Source organism: Oncorhynchus keta, chromosome 29 (assembly GCF_023373465.1).
Source record: "Oncorhynchus keta strain PuntledgeMale-10-30-2019 chromosome 29, Oket_V2, whole genome shotgun sequence".
Lineage (NCBI taxonomy): Eukaryota > Metazoa > Chordata > Actinopteri > Salmoniformes > Salmonidae > Oncorhynchus > Oncorhynchus keta.
This window is the reverse complement of record NC_068449.1, coordinates 10170268-10188930: the sequence shown is the minus strand read 5'-3', so window position 1 is coordinate 10188930 and position 18663 is coordinate 10170268. Positions and strand designations below refer to the sequence as shown.

Below are 18663 nucleotides of genomic sequence, written 5' to 3'. Positions count from 1 at the left end.
CCAAGCGTGGTGTAAAGCTTGCCGCCATTGGACTCTGGAGCAGTGGAAATGCGTCCTCTTGTGTGATGAATCACGCTTCACCATTTGGCAGTCCGATGGACGAATCTGGGTTTGGCGGATGCCAGGGGAACACTAGCTGCCCCAATGCATAGTGCCAACTGTAAATATTGGTGGAGGATAAATAATGGTCTAGTGGGTTTTTTTCTTGGTTCGGTATATGCCTCTGAGTTCAAGTGAAGGGAAATCTTAATGCTACACCATACAATGAGATTATAAAAGATTCTGTGCTTCCAACTTTGTGGCAACAGTTTGGAGAAGGCCCTTTCCTGTTTCACTATGACAATGCCCCCGTGCACAAAGCGAGTTCCATACAGAAATGGTTTGTCGAGATCGGTGTGAAGAACTTGACTGGCCTGCACGAGCACTGACATCAATCCCATCGAACACCTTTGGGATAAATTGGAATACTGACTGTGAGCCAGGCCTAATCGCCCAACTTCAGTGCCCGACCTCACTAATACTCTTGTGGCTGAATGGAATCAAGTCCCTGCAGCAACATTCAAACATCTAGTGGAAAGCCTTCCCAGAAGAGTGGAGGCTGTTATAGCAGCAAAGGGGGGACCAACTCCATATTAACGCCCATGATTCTGGAAGATGTTTCGATCAGCACATGTCCACATACTTTTGCTCATGTAGTGTATGTTCTATGTGTGCTATTTCTATGCTTCCCGTACTTAAGTTTTGTTTTTGCGTCTTTTACTTTTGTATACCAGCTTCAAAACAGCTGAAACAACAACATTTTTGGTTATGGAAAATATATTTCACAGCGGTTTAGATGATAAAATGATTCTCTGCACAATACTATCTTATTTTGGCACATAAACTGAAATTAGGCAAACTATTAGAGTTTTAGCAAACAGGAATTTGCTGAGCGATTTCTGTAGAGTACAACTTTAATACTAAAATCAACCTCTCAACCACAAGGTAACCATAAAGTATGGTAGCTCTCCCAGATGTGCAGAGCTGCAGTTGAGGATTAGGTGACATGCCAACGGGGAAACCGGGTAACTCTGAGAGTATTCGTTGTCTCTCCATGGTTTCTTATGGTCGCATTATGTTCAATTGTGTTGTGGAGGAAACGTGGGGCGATTAGCTTGTGGTGCTCCTATGCTTTGATTAACCTACCCTTGAAGAACTTGGACATCCGTGACCGTATTCTGCACAGATTTGAGGACGACACTGCCTCCACCTCCTCTTTAGTCTCCTGGAACACAGGCACATAAATCAGTTCCTCATATCCAGTCAGATTCAATGCATACGGGCCGCATTCACTAAATCTGTCAAGTTACTACTCCAAATGATCTATTTGACTCCTAATACTGCGGTATATCTCTAGCACTCTCTGTTTATTCATCTAACATTCCGAGACTGTAGTGTGGAGGAGAAGTTTAAAACAGACATATCGAGTGGGAATCCCAGAGTGTCTTCTTTGTGCTCCTACAGTATCTCAGAACAGGAAACAAGGATAAACAGTCAGTGTTTTTCCTCCCTGGTTCAATGGCCCTTTGAAGAATAGCAGAACATCTCAGTTTGATTAATGGCTGTACACTGTCTAATGAACAGTAATTGAATGGTAGAATGCAGCGGGCCCTAAGAGCCCCAAAGGAATACCCTGGTTGCTGCAGAAGCCAGTGACATTGTCTGGGGTTGATTATAGTTGACCTTGCATGAGAGCAGAAGCTTTACAAATAGCGAACCTAAGAAGCTAGGGGAATAGTAGGCAGGAAAACAGGACAAGACAAATGAAAAGGAATTGCATTGGTAAAGAATAGTGGAGGTCGATGGCAAGATCGATAACTATTTGATTTCTTATCACAAAATTCTTAAGAGGAAGACGACTGATAAAACATGCCTAGTCCTATTGGCATTTCTAACAATATTAATTAAGAAAGAATGCTTAGCTGACCGGCTGATTAATCAGCCAATATCGTTAAATCAAACAAACGATTGTTAAAAACAGACAATTACACAAGCTCATTCAACTCTACCTTTGTTCAACATGCATGAACATTCAGCGGACCACAACTATTTCTACATCGTTTCTAGGTTAAAGGAAAACTGTATATAAATAAAGAGAACACATTTGACAGTATGTTCAACTGAAGGTGTTCCAAAAGACCCATCAGGAAACAACTCATGTCAATTTAACGCAATGATCATGTTTGAGATCGACTTCATTGCAGTCGGCATCTGCACAATGACTGATCTACAAATCACCTTGGATTCGAAATAACTGCTCGTTATTATTTGTAGATCAGTCAGTCGGCTCAGTCTGTGATTGGCTCAAGCTCTCAAACATGAACAAACTACTTTAGTAGTTAGGCCGTCATTGTAAATAAGAATTTGTTCTTAACTAATTTGCCTAGTTAAATACAAAAAAATTAAAAAGAAGATGGTTGCCCTGTTCTGGCCTTCGCATCAGTCTATTGCAGAAGTCTGTTGTCATGCCCAAGAGACATTGTGTGTCACCATTTGGCAGACAGACAAACATGCTGATTCTAATAACACTTTATGTTGTCTAGCGGAGGTCCTTCAAATATTACCTCTACCTTGCCACTGTAACTATTCACTATTTAAATCCAATGCAATGAATCATTTAAACTGAGGGGGAAGAGGTTTTGGCTGAGAATGCAATCATGTAATTGAATTTGGTCATCAATATATATGGCATGAGAGGTATTTCACAAGCGTGGCCAGACTGGGATGTAATCTATTTCAAACTCAGCTCAACTATGAGTCATAGCCATAGTGTTTTATTATCATTCACACTAGATGATGAAGAAGCAGGACAGACTGAAACACTCTGCTTATCTTCATAAGGAGACTGGGAGAGAGAAAGGGAGAGAAGTAAGTAATATTAATATGTTGTTTGGCCAGAATATCAGCTCTGAGTTTGACTGCTATCGAAGCTTCCATAAATAATATTGATAATATAATCTCCAATAAAAATCTCAGCCCATAAAATGTAGCTACAAAACACATTAAATATATTCACCAGGGGTGACATTAATATGCTTCGGGTTTTCTCTAATTACGACAATAAACTTCATGAAGTCAAACCTTGCTTTTAAAGCAGCAATTCCCTGTGCTAACACTAATAAAATAAAGTATATTTTTTACTGCTATAGTGAATTTCATCCAACCCTATTTCAAACCACTCACTGTAGATGTATCTATTGAATTTTGGACAGAAGTGTAAATACCCCAATTACAATTAGACTGATTTCTTGTCAGCTGCAGCAAGTCAAGTCAAACGTTGTTTGGTGCAGTGGTGGTGAGATAACGCCACAAATTAGCTGAGTCCAGATATCATTATTCCCCATTATCTAATGGTCATTCCAAAAATCTATAGCCATTCTGATTCAGCAATATTCATTCATGAGTAAATGCGATAAGTAATGAATAAAGCTAGTGATCTTTAACAGGGTCCTTAACAGGGTAATAACTCCCCCGAAGTCAATAATGATTTTGATAAGAATATCTTTATTACAAATGTGCATACCACTGCAAGAATCATCATCACACCAAAACATCTCACTAAAGTGTGATTACAATAGGCTGAAATGATCGTTTTCATTAAACAAAATGTTCACTGTTATTGATTGCCTAAATAAGACTCAATATCTTCTCATTTCCAAAGCTGAATGCAATTACATGGAATAGTAATATCACCCAAGTATTGTGTACGTTCATCACTGTTATGAGGCTCCCCATTTTAATTCCTTTAAAGTTTATAAGACCAGAACACGTGTATTAAAATGTGTACAATTTCGAGAAACAATACAATACCAGGCCAAGTGTCACGATACCGAGTAGTATCGCAATAACGTGGTCAAATTGTTTCTGTGGCCTAGCATCCTGTTCGCCCTGTTCCCCGGACGCTTGCTCACGTTTTCTAAACACTCTTCAAAAGCCTGTCACTCAAATTCACACTTATAGTGGGGCAAAAAAGTATTTAGTCAGCCACCAATTGTGCAAATTCTCCCACTTAAAAAGATGAGAGGCCTGTACATTTTCATCATAGGTACACTTCAACTATGACAGACAAAATAAGAAAAAAATCCAGAAAATCACATTGTAGGATTTTAATGGATTTATTTGCAAATTATGGTGGAAAATAAGTATTTGGTCAATAACAAAAGTTTCTCAATACTTTGTTATATACCCTTTGTTGGCAATGTAGGTCAAGCGTTTTCTGTAAGTCTTCACAAGGTTTTCACACACTGTTGCTGGTATTTTGGCCCATTCCTCCATGCAGATCTCCTCTAGAGCAGTGATGTTTAGGGGCTGTTGCTGGGCAACACGTTCTTTCAACTCCCTCCAAAGATTTTCTATGGGGTTGAGATCTGGAGACTGGCTAGGCCACTCCAGGACCTTGAAATGCTTCTTACGAAGCCACTCCTTCGGTGCCCGGGCGGTGTGTTTAGGATCATTGTCATGCTGAAAGACCCAGCCACGTTTCATCTTCAATGCCCTTGCTGATGGTTTTCACTCAAAATCTCACGATACATGGCCCCATTCATTCTTTCCTTTACACGGATCAGTCGTCCTGGTCCCTTTGCAGAAAAACAGCCCCAAAGCATGATGTTTCCACCCCCATGCTTCACAGTAGGTATGGTGTTCTTTGGATGCAACTCAGCATTCTTTGTCCTCCAAACACGACGAGTTGAGTTTTTACCAAAAAGTTATATTTTGGTTTCATCTGACCATATGACATTCTCCCAATCTTCTTCTGGATCATCCAAATGCTCTCTGGCAAACTTCAGACGGGCCTGGACATGTACTGGCTTAAGCAGGGGGACACGTCTGGCACTGCAGGATTTGAGTCCCTGGTGGCGTAGTGTGTTACTGATGGTAGGCTTTGTTACTTTTTCCCAGCTCTCTGTAGGTCATTCACTAGGTCCACCCGTGTGGTTCTGGGATTTTTGCTCACTGTTCTTGTGATCATTTTGACCTCACGGGGTGAGATCTTGTGTGGAGCCCCAGATCGAGGGAGATTATCAGTGGTCTTGTACGTCTTCCATTTCTTAATAATTGCTCCCACAGTTGATTTCTTCAAATCGAGCCGCTTACCTATTGCAGGTTCAGTCTTCCCAGCCTGGTGCAGGTCTACAATTTTGTTTATGGTGTCCTTTGACAGCTCTTTGGTCTTGGCCATAGTGGAGTTTGGAGTGTGACTGTTGGAGGTTGTGGACAGGTGTCTTTTATACTGATAACAAGTTCATAGTTGAAGTGTACCTATGATGAAAATTACAGGCCTCCCTCATCTTTTTAAGTGGGAGAACTAAATACTTTTTTACCCCACTGTATACAACACATTGAATTCAACTTCACACTATTCAGTGTATAACGGAATACTGCATATAACGGCTGATTTTCTCATATTTGAAAAGGCCTACCTGTGATTTCAAATCACATCAAACTTTATTTATACAGCACATTTCAGACATGGAATGCAACACAATGTACTTCATAGGGAAAAAACTAATAAAAACAATGAAAATAAAAACGGAAATATTTAGTACAAAACAAATTTAGTACACATCAGAGGATAAAAAAACAAAAGAATAACAATAAAACTGAACGACTAAATAACTCCCTAAGGAAGATTTGGCTGGAGGATTGGAAGGATGAATATACATGCATAATGATCTGCATATCATTGTCAGTGAGGGGAAAACACTGCATGAAACCTTTACTCTTCAGTTAACATTGACACACTGTCTCCCTCACTCTCATGAAAACACACCAATCTCTCTCTCCCACAAACACACACACTGCTCCCTACTTTTAAAATGTTGGGCATTTGAAGGAGCAGCAGAAATAAATATATTTTGATATAGTTTAGGCTTACATTAGGCCTATATGAATCCTACCTTTTGAAGCACATCTCATGAGTAGCAAACCCTTTTCCTTTCTTCCTGTGTAAATCAAATGTGCCTAAGACTACTGTCAAGTTACCAGGTTGTTAGCTAGCTAGGTATCATGACTGAACAATGGTGTTTGTTATCAACCAATAATTAGCGACCCAGGATTAGTTTTAAACAGCCTGCGACATGGTTTGTGAAATTATATAAAATGCGTGCGACTCCCGATAAAAAATAAAAGAAGGCTTCTCAGGTAATATGGGTCATGTTTTAACCTCTCTGAGGGGATGCTGAGAGAAGCAGGTGAGTGAGGGCCGGTATTGGATCCTGAGGGAAGCAGGTGAGTAAGGGCCGGTAGGGGATGCTGAGAGAAGCAGGTGAGTGAGGGCTGGTAGTGAATGCTGAGAGAAGCAGGTGAGTGAGGGCTGGTAAGGGATGCTGAGAGAAGCAGGTGAGTGGGGGATGCTGAGGGAAGCAGGTGAGTGAGGGCTGGTAAGGGATGCTGAGAGAAGCAGGTGAGTGAGGGCTGGTAGTGGATGCTGAGGGAAGCAGGTGAGTAAGGGCTGGTAGGGGATGCTGAGAGAAGCAGGTGAGTGAGGGCTGGTAGAGGATGCTGAGAGAAGTAGGTGAGTGAGGGCTGGTAAGGGATGCTGAGAGAAGCAGGTGAGTGAGGGCTGGTAGTGGATGCTGAGGGAAGCAGGTGAGTGAGGGCTGGTAGGGGATACTGAGAGAAGCAGGTGAGTGAGGGCTGGTAGTGGATGCTGAGGGAAGCAGGTGAGTGAGGGCTGGTAGGGGATACTGAGAGAAGCAGGTGAGTGAGGGCTGGTAGGGGATGCTGAGAGAAGTAGGTGAGTGAGGGCTGGTAAGAGATGCTGAGAGAAGCAGGTGAGTGGGGAATGCTGAGGGAAGCAGGTGAGTGAGGGCTGGTAGTGAATGCTGAGAGAAGCAGGTGAGTAAGGGCTGGTAAGGGATGCTGAGGGAAGCAGGTGAGTGAGGGCTGGTAAGGGATGCTTAGGGAAGCAGGTGAGTGAGGGCGGGTAGGGGATGCTGAGAGAAGCAGGTGAGTGAGGGCTGGTAGTGGATGCTGAGGGAAGCAGGTGAGTGAGGGCTGGTAGGGGATACTGAGAGAAGCAGGTGAGTGAGGGCTGGTAGTGGATGCTGAGGGAAGCAGGTGAGTGAGGGCTGGTAGGGGATACTGAGAGAAGCAGGTGAGTGAGGGCTGGTAGGGGATGCTGAGAGAAGTAGGTGAGTGAGGGCTGGTAAGAGATGCTGAGAGAAGCAGGTGAGTGGGGATTGCTGAGGGAAGCAGGTGAGTGAGGGCTGGTAAGGGATGCTGAGAGAAGCAGGTGAGTGAGGGCTGGTAGTGAATGCTGAGAGAAGCAGGTGAGTAAGGGCTGGTAAGGGATGCTGAGGGAAGCAGGTGAGTGAGGGCTGGTAGGGGATGCTGAGAGAAGCAGGTGAGTGAGGGCTGGTAGGGGATGCTGAGAGAAGCAGGTGAGTGAGGGCTGGTATTGGATGCTGAGGGAAGCAGGTGAGTGAGGGCTGGTAGGGGATGCTGAGAGAAGCAGGTGAGTGAGGGCTGGTAGTGAATGCTGAGAGAAGCAGGTGAGTAAGGGCTGGTAAGGGATGCTGAGAGAAGCAGGTGAGTGAGGGCTGGTAGGGGATACTGAGAGAAGCAGGTGAGTGAGGGCTGGTAGTGGATGCTGAGGGAAGCAGGTGAGTGAGGGCTGGTAGTGGTTGCTGAGGGAAGCAGGTGAGTAAGGGCTGGTAGGGAATGCTGAGAGAAGCAGGTGAGTGAGGGCTGGTAGGCGATTCTGAGGGAAGCAGGTGAGTGAGGGCTGGTTGGGGATGTTGAGGGAAGCAGGTGAGTGAGTGCTCATAGGGGATGCTGAGGGAAGCAGGTGAGTGAGGGCTGGTTGATTACAGTTGCCACGTGATGTGCGCATGAAAGTGAAGTGGATATTATTAGACCTGCTCATACAACAGACTAGTTAGTGGCTGTTGCTTCAATTAAACTGAATCTATAAACAAAACTGACTTCATAAACATTTTCTAACAGGCCCCAGCAGGTTCTTAAATCGGTAGGGCTGAAAAGGTTGGTTGTATATCAAATGAAACGGTACTACGGTATTTAAAAATGTTGGTATCATAATGTTTTGGTACCGTGATATTACCGTGCTACCGGTATACCATGCGACACTAAACCACACATCCATGCAGAAACATCTGTATACACAGCGCTCTAACTTTTGTTTATGACCTACATAATAACTAGAATATGCGAGGGACAAGGATCTAACACAAGTTATATAATAAGATGGGCCAACGATGCATTTCCCCAGTCTAGTAGGCATCACTCTGCTCATTCTGCTAGCAGGAGATAAGCTCAGTGTGTGTTGTGTGTGTACCTGTGGCTCAGGTTCCAGCGGTGACTTTAGTCCTCCGTCTCTGGAGCTGGTCAGACCAGTGCCTCTACCTGACTCCCCGCGACCAGACGAGGGGGCCGAGGCCTGGAACACACACACACACACGCAGAAAACTCTTGTTAAACCCCTATCAACACTACCATTCAAAAGATTGGGGTCACTTAGAAATGTCCTTGTTTCTGAGAGAAAAGCACATTTTTGGTCCATTAAAACAACATCAAATTGATCAGAAATATAGTGCTAATGTTGTAAATGACTATTGTAGCTGGAAACGGCAGATTTTTTTATGGAATATCTACATAGGCGTACAAAGGCCCAATATCAGCAAACATCACTCACTCCTGTGTTCCAAAGGCACATTGTGCTAGCTAATCCAAGTTTATCATTTTAAAAGGTAAATTGATCATTAGAAAGCCCTTTTTGCAATTATGTTAGCACAGCTGAAAACTGTTGTTCTGATCAAAGAAGCAATAAAACTGGCCTTCTTTAGACTAGCTGAGTATCTGGTACATCAGCATTTGTGGGTTCGATTACAAGCTCAAAATGGCCAGAAACAGAGACTCTTTCTTCTGAAACTCGTCAGCCTATTTTTTCTTAAGAAATGAAGATCTCGTACAATGCTGTGTACTACTACCTGCACAGAACAGCGCAAACTGTCTCTAACCAATAGAAAGAGGAGTGGGAGGCCCCGGTGCACAACTGAGCAAGAGGACAAGTACATTAGTGTCTAGTTTGAGAAACAGACGGCTCAAAAGTCCTGAACTGGCAGCTTAAATAGTAACTGCAAAACACCCGTCTCAACGTCAACAGTGAAGAGGCGACTCCGGGATGCTGGCCTTCTAGGCAGAGTTCCTTCGTCCAGTGTCTTTGTTCTTTTACCCAATTGAATCTTTTCTTTTTATTGGCCAGTCTGAGATATGGCTTTTTCTTTGAAACTCTGCCTAGAAGGCCAGCATCCCGGAGTTGCCTCTTCAATTCCATGCCATGCATTAATTCATGAATTAATTTATTCCCTTCGTTCCAAAATGCCATACACTGTCCACGTGGCAGTCCAGTCCACTGACCTTCCTGGATGCATCAGAGCCTTGGAGGAAGGCTTTGTAGGGACTCTGGGTCTCACCGGCCGGCCTAGAATTCCTCCGGACATACTGCTCTTCCTCCGGGACTACCTTGGCCTCAACCTGGGCAGGGAAAGGAAGGGGAACCATCTCCTAACTAATTACCGCTCAACATACATCTGTATTACTGGTCTTGTCGTCTGTTGATGGTCAGTTACAACTAGCCATACCCATATGCTACAGGTACTGCAGATCATGAAGGTTGGTTTTTACCTGGTCAATTGGCAGGTCCACCATCACTCTGCCATCTTCCTGGACCTCAGCTGCTCCCACAGTTTCACTTCTTTTGTCTTTCGCACGGAACACACTGCCTTCTAAGAAAAGTGATTGATCACAATTACCCTCTTTTTCCTTCTCTTTCCCATTTGTCCTTCACATCAGAAGTGATCATGTAAAAAAATGTATTAATTTAGAGTGCAAGCCAAGTGTAAGCCAAGACTTCTCTGCTACAAGTTTGTCCTCCCTGCGTGAGGATATGTTCCTACAGCAGTTTCTGACAGTGACTCTTGATGCATTTGAGTAATGCGCACCACACTGTCCTTTGGTAGTAAATAAATATAATTATGTCTGTGTATAAAATAACATATGGACCAAGAGTCATTTGAACTTTGTTCAGTAACTGTGTGTTGCCACCAACTACAGTAGGACGTCACCAAATTGAAGCATGTTGCACGGTGTGGCGGTGTTGGATTTCACAGAGTGCAGCGGGGATCAATCCTTCCATATCAAGTTCAGAAAAAAAGCCAGTAATGAAAATCTGCTGCCGAAAGCTTTGCCTCCTCTCTTGCGATTGACAGCGAATGCTTGCCAACAGTGCTCCGAGCCACTGCCTGATAGGCCCTGATTGTCCCTGTGCGGTAAGAGTGATGTGTGTGTGTGTGTGTGTGTGTGTTTGCATGCATGCATGCTTTTGTGTGTGAGGCCAGATTGATGTAGTTAAGAGGAAGCCTATGGATTTTATTCAACCGTTAGTAATGAGTTAATGAGGAGGAGGGTTCTTGCCCCCAGGGGATGATCAAGTGTCCAAAAAGTGGCCAGAGACTTGTGAGAGGAGCTCTCTCATAACCAGGTCTGCAGGGGATGTAGACAGCCAGTCAGGCGCTAATGCGCTGTCCCAACGTGATTGGAGGAAAGGAAATTCAACTCCATCACATAGGATACTGCTGGTTCAGCTGTAATGTGTGATGTGAAATGATGGCATGATGCTAAAATGGTGGCAATTACTCATTGTATGATGTCATGGTATATCTCTGGTCCGGACACTGTAAAGAGACACCGGCATAATAACTATTGAACAGTTGAGCGTCTAAGGCCACTGGTGCAATTACTATGTATCGTATAGCTTACGTATCACAATCAAACTGTGTAATTGGCGCAATGCTAAATACCATCAATCTAACAGAGGATTTTGTCAGCTTTATGATCTCTCCGCTATATTATTGTGATGAATAACTTCTGATTGTTTTGATTCCCCCATCAAGAGAAAATACGAAGCATTTTGTTTTCCTAGCATAGTTAACAAGACTTTTCTGGATCCATTTTCAACTAAATGGCCTGATTGAATGAATCTATGATTTAGAGCACTGGATGGTGTTTGAAGTCTCGTTCGGTTTAATATTCACAGCGTAAAGAGTTACATTCTTCCTTAGGCTGGAAACCTGTTCTGTTCCCCTGATGTACGAAGTCGATTTTGGAGAGCAGGTTGGGAATTCAAAGAAAGCTCTTCACACTTCCACATGCCTCTGCTTTCTCTGTATCCACACATGCACACAACGAGTGCTAAGAAAATCTTCCCTTCAACAAAAACAACAGGTTCAATTGATATCACAGAGAGCGAGGAACAGAGAGGGGGAGCGTAGCGAAACAGTGATACACACATGAAACATTGGAAGACATTTCTATAGGAAATGCTCTACTTACCGCCCGTTGTGTAAAGAAGTGGGAGTCTGGACACCTGCCTCTGTTGTTTGGCTGTCTCTCTCTCTTTCTCTGGCTTGGCGTAGAAGTAAGACTCTGTGGCGTTCTTGGGATGGCCCCTGGCTGTGTGCTCAAGGTCATCTCCAGAGCCTGTGTGAGCAAACTACAAAAAGCAAAGACCATGGATCGAATCTGAACCGAAGTCCACAGAAGTTTTTTTTCTCACTGAGATGTATCTATTTCTTGTTATTTTCAAAGGCTAAAACATGTTGTGTTACACATCTAATGTGCTTTAGTACAAAACTTGTACCCCCTTCCCTTTCTTCCCCTCTTTGTTTTTTACATTTTCCATTGACCTCAATGTTTCATGAGCTGATATGCTTTGTGGCTCCCCAGTGACTCCCACTGTATTGAATTCATTTGGTTCCAATACATCCCATGCAGAACCTATCAATCACTGGGGAGCACAGCAAACTAATAATTTATTGATGAAACAGGGCAGCCATGAATTTCTAACGGCATTCATCTTATTTATCAAGCCAGATCAAACAATGAAAATCCCAACAAGCTTAAAGGGAAAGGGAGTTGCAGGGAATAACTTATTCTTAGAGAAGACGGCAGACGGTTATTGATTAAAAAAAAGGGCTGGGGAGCTGGGTGGGAGAGGAGAGGGAGGGAAGTACAGGGGGGAGGGAGAGAGACAGAGGAGAGAAAGGGGGGTGAGTGGGAAGCTGAGTTCAGAATGATGCTTGAGACATTAGGCTGCTCAGACTCTTTGTAGGTAGCAAGGTGAGCTCTGTCTCCCTCTGAAAGGAAAAGGAAGAGCAGACATCATTTTTTCAGATTTATTTTTGTTCAGCCTGATCCCAAGGCTGGTTGGAGGGCCAGAGAACTGAGCTCAAGCTTCCACACAACAACACACTCTGGGCAATGGTGTTTGCCATCCCGTTAACATGTGGTTTGGGGAATAGCGCGGCTGTGTTTTTTCTACTTGTTTGCTTTCTTTAATGCAGAGGCCAAGTTTGTGTTGATGTTGTTTTGAATTTATATAGCTGTTGGTGGGCTAGAGACAAAAATAAAACAACATGAGAAGACTGCTGCAGGAAAGTTCAAAGAGTGATGTACTGTAGCTTGTATTGAAAAGACCACAACCAAATCTTACAACCCATCTGAAATATAAAAAAAGGTAAACACTTATCTTTAAAGCCTTGTGGAGAAAAATGCTAATTCTTTAAATCAGCAGAAAAAGAGCCCTTCTCAAGGAGAGAGAGGAGGGGCACTCCAGTGCAGTTAAGAGCTCTGGGAGTACAGTACAGTACAACTGCAAAATTCAGCAATGTAAAAAGCTGCTGAAGTCATTGCTGCTGCTTCTTTTTCCGCTGGCATTACACATCTTCTATGTCCTGTGGGGCGACAGTGTCTATCTGGCCCCGCCGAGACCTGAGTCGTGTGGAATCAATGTTGAGTAGGACCCAAGAGGGCGGCTGGCGTGTAATCTCTGGCCCTCTCAAAAAGCAGAGTGTAGGAGTCAACGGGAGGACAGTACGATATGATAGCGGGGGCCGGCATGAGAGAGAGCCAGCAGCAGCCAACCTCCAACCACCGTATAGGATCAGAGCCAGAGCCACTCCCAGTGGCTGGTCCTCAGTGGGAAGACAAATTAACAGCAGGCAACTAGGGTGTAACGTTTCCCACTGGGCATCACCACTTCCTCTGAATCAGGTCACATGGGATGGGAACGATACAGTTGGAAAGGGGTGATGATGTCACCTGATGATGTCAGGGGAGCACTCTAGCTCCTCTCTCCCTGAGTAGTCTGCTGAGTTCTTCTCATATGGCCAGGTGACTGCGTCTACTGGCGCCGGTGTGACGTCACTTATGTTACTGTGCTTAATGGACCTCAATGCAGGAAATACATTTCCCCAACCAATCCTGTTTTCTGGTCATCATCACACATAGACAACTAGCTCAGCATCTAGGCTGCCAACGGGGACACACTGTACTGCCAATGCCACATGATGCAAGCAGAGTCTTCAGTGCAGACTTCAGTAACTACTCTGCCCCTGTACAGTACTAAATGACCGAGACGCTCTGCTGGCGCAGACAGACATCATGCTCCATGCTCACAAAGCAAGGTTGCAGAGCCTTGAGAAAGGTTACATTTTACACCAGCCTACAACAGGATGTTACAGAGATTTTACAGGCATTTCAAATCAGGTCGCTTGTCGCTTTGTGAGGTCAAACCAAAATGAATGAGGAACACAAAACCTATAAACGTATGTGTATCAGTAAGCTAAACCGCTGACAGATCTAACTACAGTGGCAATTTCTCTGCCATTAATCTTGTTTCTGAAACGTCCTCATTAACTGGTCAAATCATATTTACGAATTCATGAGGGGTAAGGTGATGAGGGAGCATAAAAGTATGGTAGCGTTTCCAGTCAATGAGTAATAATGGATGAGCTGGAGGATGGTCGTCACTAGTTACCACAAACACAAAGTCATAATTATGGCTAAACCCTGACTATTTCTAAAATGTAACTTCTTAAAATTAACCGTAACCACACTGACAACCTTATGCCGAACCTTAAATTAAGACCAAAAAGTATTCATGAAATTTTACAATAGACAATTTTGACTTTGTGGCTATGGTAACTGGTGATAACCCTGGCTGAGGGATAGAGAGGACATAACACTGTCTCTGCTTCCCCCTTCTGGTGTATAATAAAAGGACATTCTCCCTCTGTGTAGGTCAATAAAATATGGCAGATAATAACAACAGAATTACACTGGTTGGTGGAATGAACAGTGCAAACTGCTCTTTGTGGATTCCATCCTGCATTGAAAAACTGACACAAGGCCTCCCGAGTGGTGCAGCAGTCTAAAGCACTGCATCAGGGTGCTTGAGGTGTCACTACAGATCCGGGTTCGATTCCAGGCTGTGTCGCAGCCGGTCGCGACTGGGAGACCCATGAAGCAGCGCACAATTATGGGAGGGTTTGGCCGGCTGGGATATTCTTGTCCCATCGCGCTCTAGCAACTCCTGTGGTGGACCGGGCATATGCACGCTGCCTCGGTCGCCAGGTGTACGGTGTCATCTCCGACACATTGGTGCGGCTGGCTTCCAGGTTAAGTGAGCAGTGTGTCAAGAAGAAGTGCGGCTTGGTTCCGGAGGACACATGGATCTTGACCTTCGCCTCTTCCTAGTCCGTACGGAAATTGCAGCGATGGGACAAGACTGTAACTACCAATTGGGGAAAAAAATACATGAATTGACACAATTATGCAGGACCACTTATGTTGTTTTCAAAAGCAAAAGGAGCTCTGGTAACTCAATTCACATTTCTCCTGTTACTGACCTTTTTTTTCTTGCCATTTCAATCCCGTTGATAAAGCATTATTATAGTTTGAAAACAAGACAGCACATCAAGTGTTAAAGCTGCAATATGGGATACCTGACCTGACTTTTTGGGAGACCTGACAAAATTCATAGAAATGTGACTTCTAGATCTGTCATTCTCATTGAAAGCAAGTTCAAGAAGCGGTACAGCTGTTCTATGTGAGCTATTTCTATGCATTCCATTTTTAAGTTTAGTTTTTGAGTCTTTTACTGTCGGTTTTGTACACCAGCTTCAAACAGCTGAAAATACAATATTTTTGGTTATAGAAAATATATTTCACAGCGGTTCAGATGGTACAATGATTCTCTACACTATACTTGCTTGTTTTGTCATATAAACGGAAATTAGGCAAACTATTTTAAAAAATGCAACCGGGAAATGGCAGAGCGATTTCTGCATAGTGTATCTTTAAAAGAAATTGAGCTTTTTCTATATCAGAAAAAATGTACACATGCCATGCTGCTACTGTCACCTTTCGTAGTTAGAAAAATCAGTTGTCAGATATCTCCCCGTATAGCCTGATCTTGATCTGCTGAGTGTGCATGTTCTCCTCTTCTTCACTTGTTTGTATGCATGTGGCGCTTATCTTGGGCCCTGTGCATTTCTCATATCACTGCAATGCGTTTCAACGTCTACTAATCAGCATACAAATTGTCCTGGTTCTGGAGGAATTCCATTTTTTTTTATTTTTTGTCAGCATGGTCCATTGGTTAATATGTTCGGTCTATGAGACTCGCTGTTACTTGATCAAACGGCCAGGCTCGTTCTGTTACCTAGCAAAGTGGAAGGCAATGGTAACTCAATGCCTCCCCCACACGGCAAGGCTCATGAACAACACACGCTGGAAATCTTAATTGAAATGCTGTACGCAAACAGAAAATGTTTACATTGTTCACTGTTCTAAGCGTGAAGACAATTTCCAGTCACACTGTACAGTATGTCCTTGAAATAAAATTATTGCAGGATAAACTGTGATCACAGCTGTTTCCTACTTCAGGGTGATAAAACATGAAATTTTTCAAATGGAACTCTTTACTGGAGGTCTTTCTTTCTCGCTTCTCCTGGACTGAAACGAATGATTTCATGGGGGGAGGTTAATACAAGCATCTACTGTATGTGGTATATACTAGTATACCTTTGCTGCACGGTAGGCCTACTTACTTTTGCATGTTTGCCTTTCCTTGTGGGAACAGGGACTGGGAGACTGTCATTGTTGACTCTAAGGAAAATCTACTAATTAGTAAGAAGAACACCATAATCTGAATGAAACCAACAGAACATAAACTTGAATTCTTTCTTTTTCTGGAGAGGAATACATCGTTTTTCTTACGCATGATGACTGTTGTCCCGGATGATTCCTCTGCTGGGGACCCACTGGAAGTATGGCGAGAAGCGGAACTTCTCAGCTCCCACAGCAACATAGTACTGGTTGTTCTCTAGCTCCTCTGGCCCAAGTAAAGTAGTCCCATCTAATGTGCACAGTCTAGTTATCATAGAAAAATTATCATTAACATGTATTTGTTATGGATCGCAAAACAGCATCTACTCTTTCTGGGGTCCAGCAAAATTAAGGCAGTTATACATTTAAAAAACATTACAATACATTCATAACAGATTTCACAACATATTAGGTGTGTGCCCTTTCAATATTTAAATGGTACGAAAAGCAACACTAATTATGTGATTATGTCAATCATAAATGAGGTCAATGTTACAAGTTGGATGACTTTTCATTTAATTTAAAAACATTATGATCTATAACATAAAGAGCTATTATTAGTTATTTCCTACCTGTACACAGCACCAGTGCGCAGATGTACCCTCTCGGTCACCATGGCCAAGACACTTTCCCAGTTTGTGAGAGTATACTTTGGTATCAGTATCCGAGCTGGAGGAACCAACACATCTCCATTGGTAAAAACACTACAAAATACAAAAGCACATGAAACTCAGTACCATTTTATGGGCTTGCGATTTTAACATGGTTATGATCATTGACATTTTCAACATCAGAAATGTTGTAGGACTAGCCTACATAAATCAATTGAATCTAACAAAGTAGAATAAATAACATCTCCTTAAGTATTATGTGACAAGAAACATTTCGGCCTACTTAGTTTTGGCATTTATAGAATGACAAGTGAAAAGAGTTCATGTCTATTTTGTATTCCCTACATCCCATTGCAAACAGCACAATATGATTGTAGGACACTTGAAAACCCAAACTCACTTGATAGTGCATGACTCGTTTATTATTTTCCTCCAGCGAGCAGAAACAACTATTCTACTGTGAACTACAGGTCGGATCTGTAATTTCAAACAACAAAAATAAAAATGGTTATTGTATTACATGGTTATTACCGAGAATCTTGCAATCCTGTAAAATGATTGTGTGAGTGTAACACTGATAGCCTAGGCCTATCTTTCAGAGGTGCTCATGCATTCCTTTACTGACACAGAAATGGTGTGGCCAGTATGGTATCAAATATCAGTTCCATTATTCAGTTAAAGTCGAATGCAATTAGGCTAATTAGTAATTTGCAACAATCATACACACATGGATGATTTTCAAAAAGATTTGTGATAAAACATTTTAAAAAGCAAAAAGATGAGGGTATAGTTAGTGGCCTTACCTGTTCATTCTTCTTTTTCTGTGGTTTCTTCGTTGTTATATGGTAATAACTAGAATGAAAAACAGTAGATTACATTACAAATTACATGCATTTTGGTTTAGCTAGTCATTAAACATGATTATTTATGGCTGGCTGCACCAGCAACAACAACAAGGCTGTCTAACAATAACATCAGTCTTATAATTCCCGGCTAATTACAGTGTACCTACTCAAGCTTTTTGAAACGCTCTCCTCCGGCTGCAACATATCTCTCCCCGTGCTGCAAGTTGACGAGGTCATGGATTTTGTGCCCTTCCCTTGGAGTGTAAACATTTCGGACCGCTCCAAAAGGAGCCTCAACCCCACGCGTGACAGAGCTCAAAAAGCTGTCAAACGTTGACATCTGTCGTTGATTTATAACAAACTTTCGTCCAGGGAAAAAAGCATCCCCATTCCTGTAGACAACAATAGTTTTTGTTGGAGGTTGAGGGAGCACCGCTCTACCTGAAGTCCCAGACATGTTAATGTGATCACAACCGTGGCAGACAACGTTCCAGAACCGAGGTCAAAATGGCAAGAGTTAGCTAGTAGTTAGCCAGCTAACGTTAGCAAGATAATTAGATTTTTCTCGCAAAGAAATAGATATCTGAAGATGAGACAGACGCACTTGGGTGCGCATCCTATCAAGAAGCCTATCCTTCGTTACAGATGTTTCTGGTCAACAAACGTGCTGTTGTTCCTCGTTAACCGTGTTGTTTCTGTTTTCAAAGCTGTCTAGCCTTGTGGCTACCACCAATCTAATTTATGTTGTTGGATGTGTTTCCAAGGAAACCTGTGGGGGGAAAGCGCGCGTTCTCCAGAAATGCTTGGTGACCCATGGGCCACATACAATGATACAGTATATCAAGTAGGATCCCGCAAAAGGGACCCCATCAAGCACAACAAGCCTATGCTTCAGTATTCATCCTATCTATTCATTTTGTTCATCTTAAATTCATTTCTAAAGTTATTGTTGAAAATGCTCAATGACATTTAAAGGTGAGAAGAAACAACGTGTGTCAGATAATTTCTCCATAATGTAAACCATGCCATGATGGCACATTGGGCCCTCAACTTCTGTAGGCACTTGAAACACTCATGTGTGTTCAGTTCATAATGTGGTCATTGCTATTACTTTGGTCTTTCAAATCAACCAAAGTGTTAACTGAATACTACATTTCACCAATCAGATGTAGCAGTAGGACTATCTGCCTGAAATCACA

General features: G+C 42.9%; 1 protein-coding gene across 6 annotated transcripts in view; it reads right to left on the bottom strand.

Annotated features, from left to right (window-relative positions):
- The window catches only part of LOC118362303 (doublecortin domain-containing protein 2), a 104963-nt gene extending 86757 nt beyond the window's left edge, over positions 1 to 18206 (bottom strand). For 3 of the 6 annotated variants that reach the window (XM_035742529.2, XM_035742528.2, XM_052485887.1), the window contains exons 1-11: positions 17632 to 18206; positions 17423 to 17471; positions 17020 to 17096; positions 16581 to 16712; positions 16120 to 16272; positions 15951 to 16008; positions 11392 to 11551; positions 9685 to 9785; positions 9418 to 9534; positions 8336 to 8437; positions 1186 to 1264 (exon numbers count right to left, since the gene is read on the bottom strand). In XM_035742529.2, coding sequence (XP_035598422.1) covers positions 1186 to 1264; positions 8336 to 8437; positions 9418 to 9534; positions 9685 to 9785; positions 11392 to 11551; positions 15951 to 16008; positions 16120 to 16272; positions 16581 to 16712; positions 17020 to 17096; positions 17423 to 17471; positions 17632 to 17921 — 1318 coding nt within the window. In that variant the 5' untranslated portion in view covers positions 17922 to 18206. The remainder of the gene's footprint in view (positions 1 to 1185; positions 1265 to 8335; positions 8438 to 9417; positions 9535 to 9684; positions 9786 to 11391; positions 11552 to 15950; positions 16009 to 16119; positions 16273 to 16580; positions 16713 to 17019; positions 17097 to 17422; positions 17472 to 17631) is intronic. The other 3 variants (XM_035742531.2, XM_035742532.2, XM_052485888.1) reach the window with 2 other exon arrangements.
- Positions 18207 to 18663: the final 457 nt, after the last annotated feature.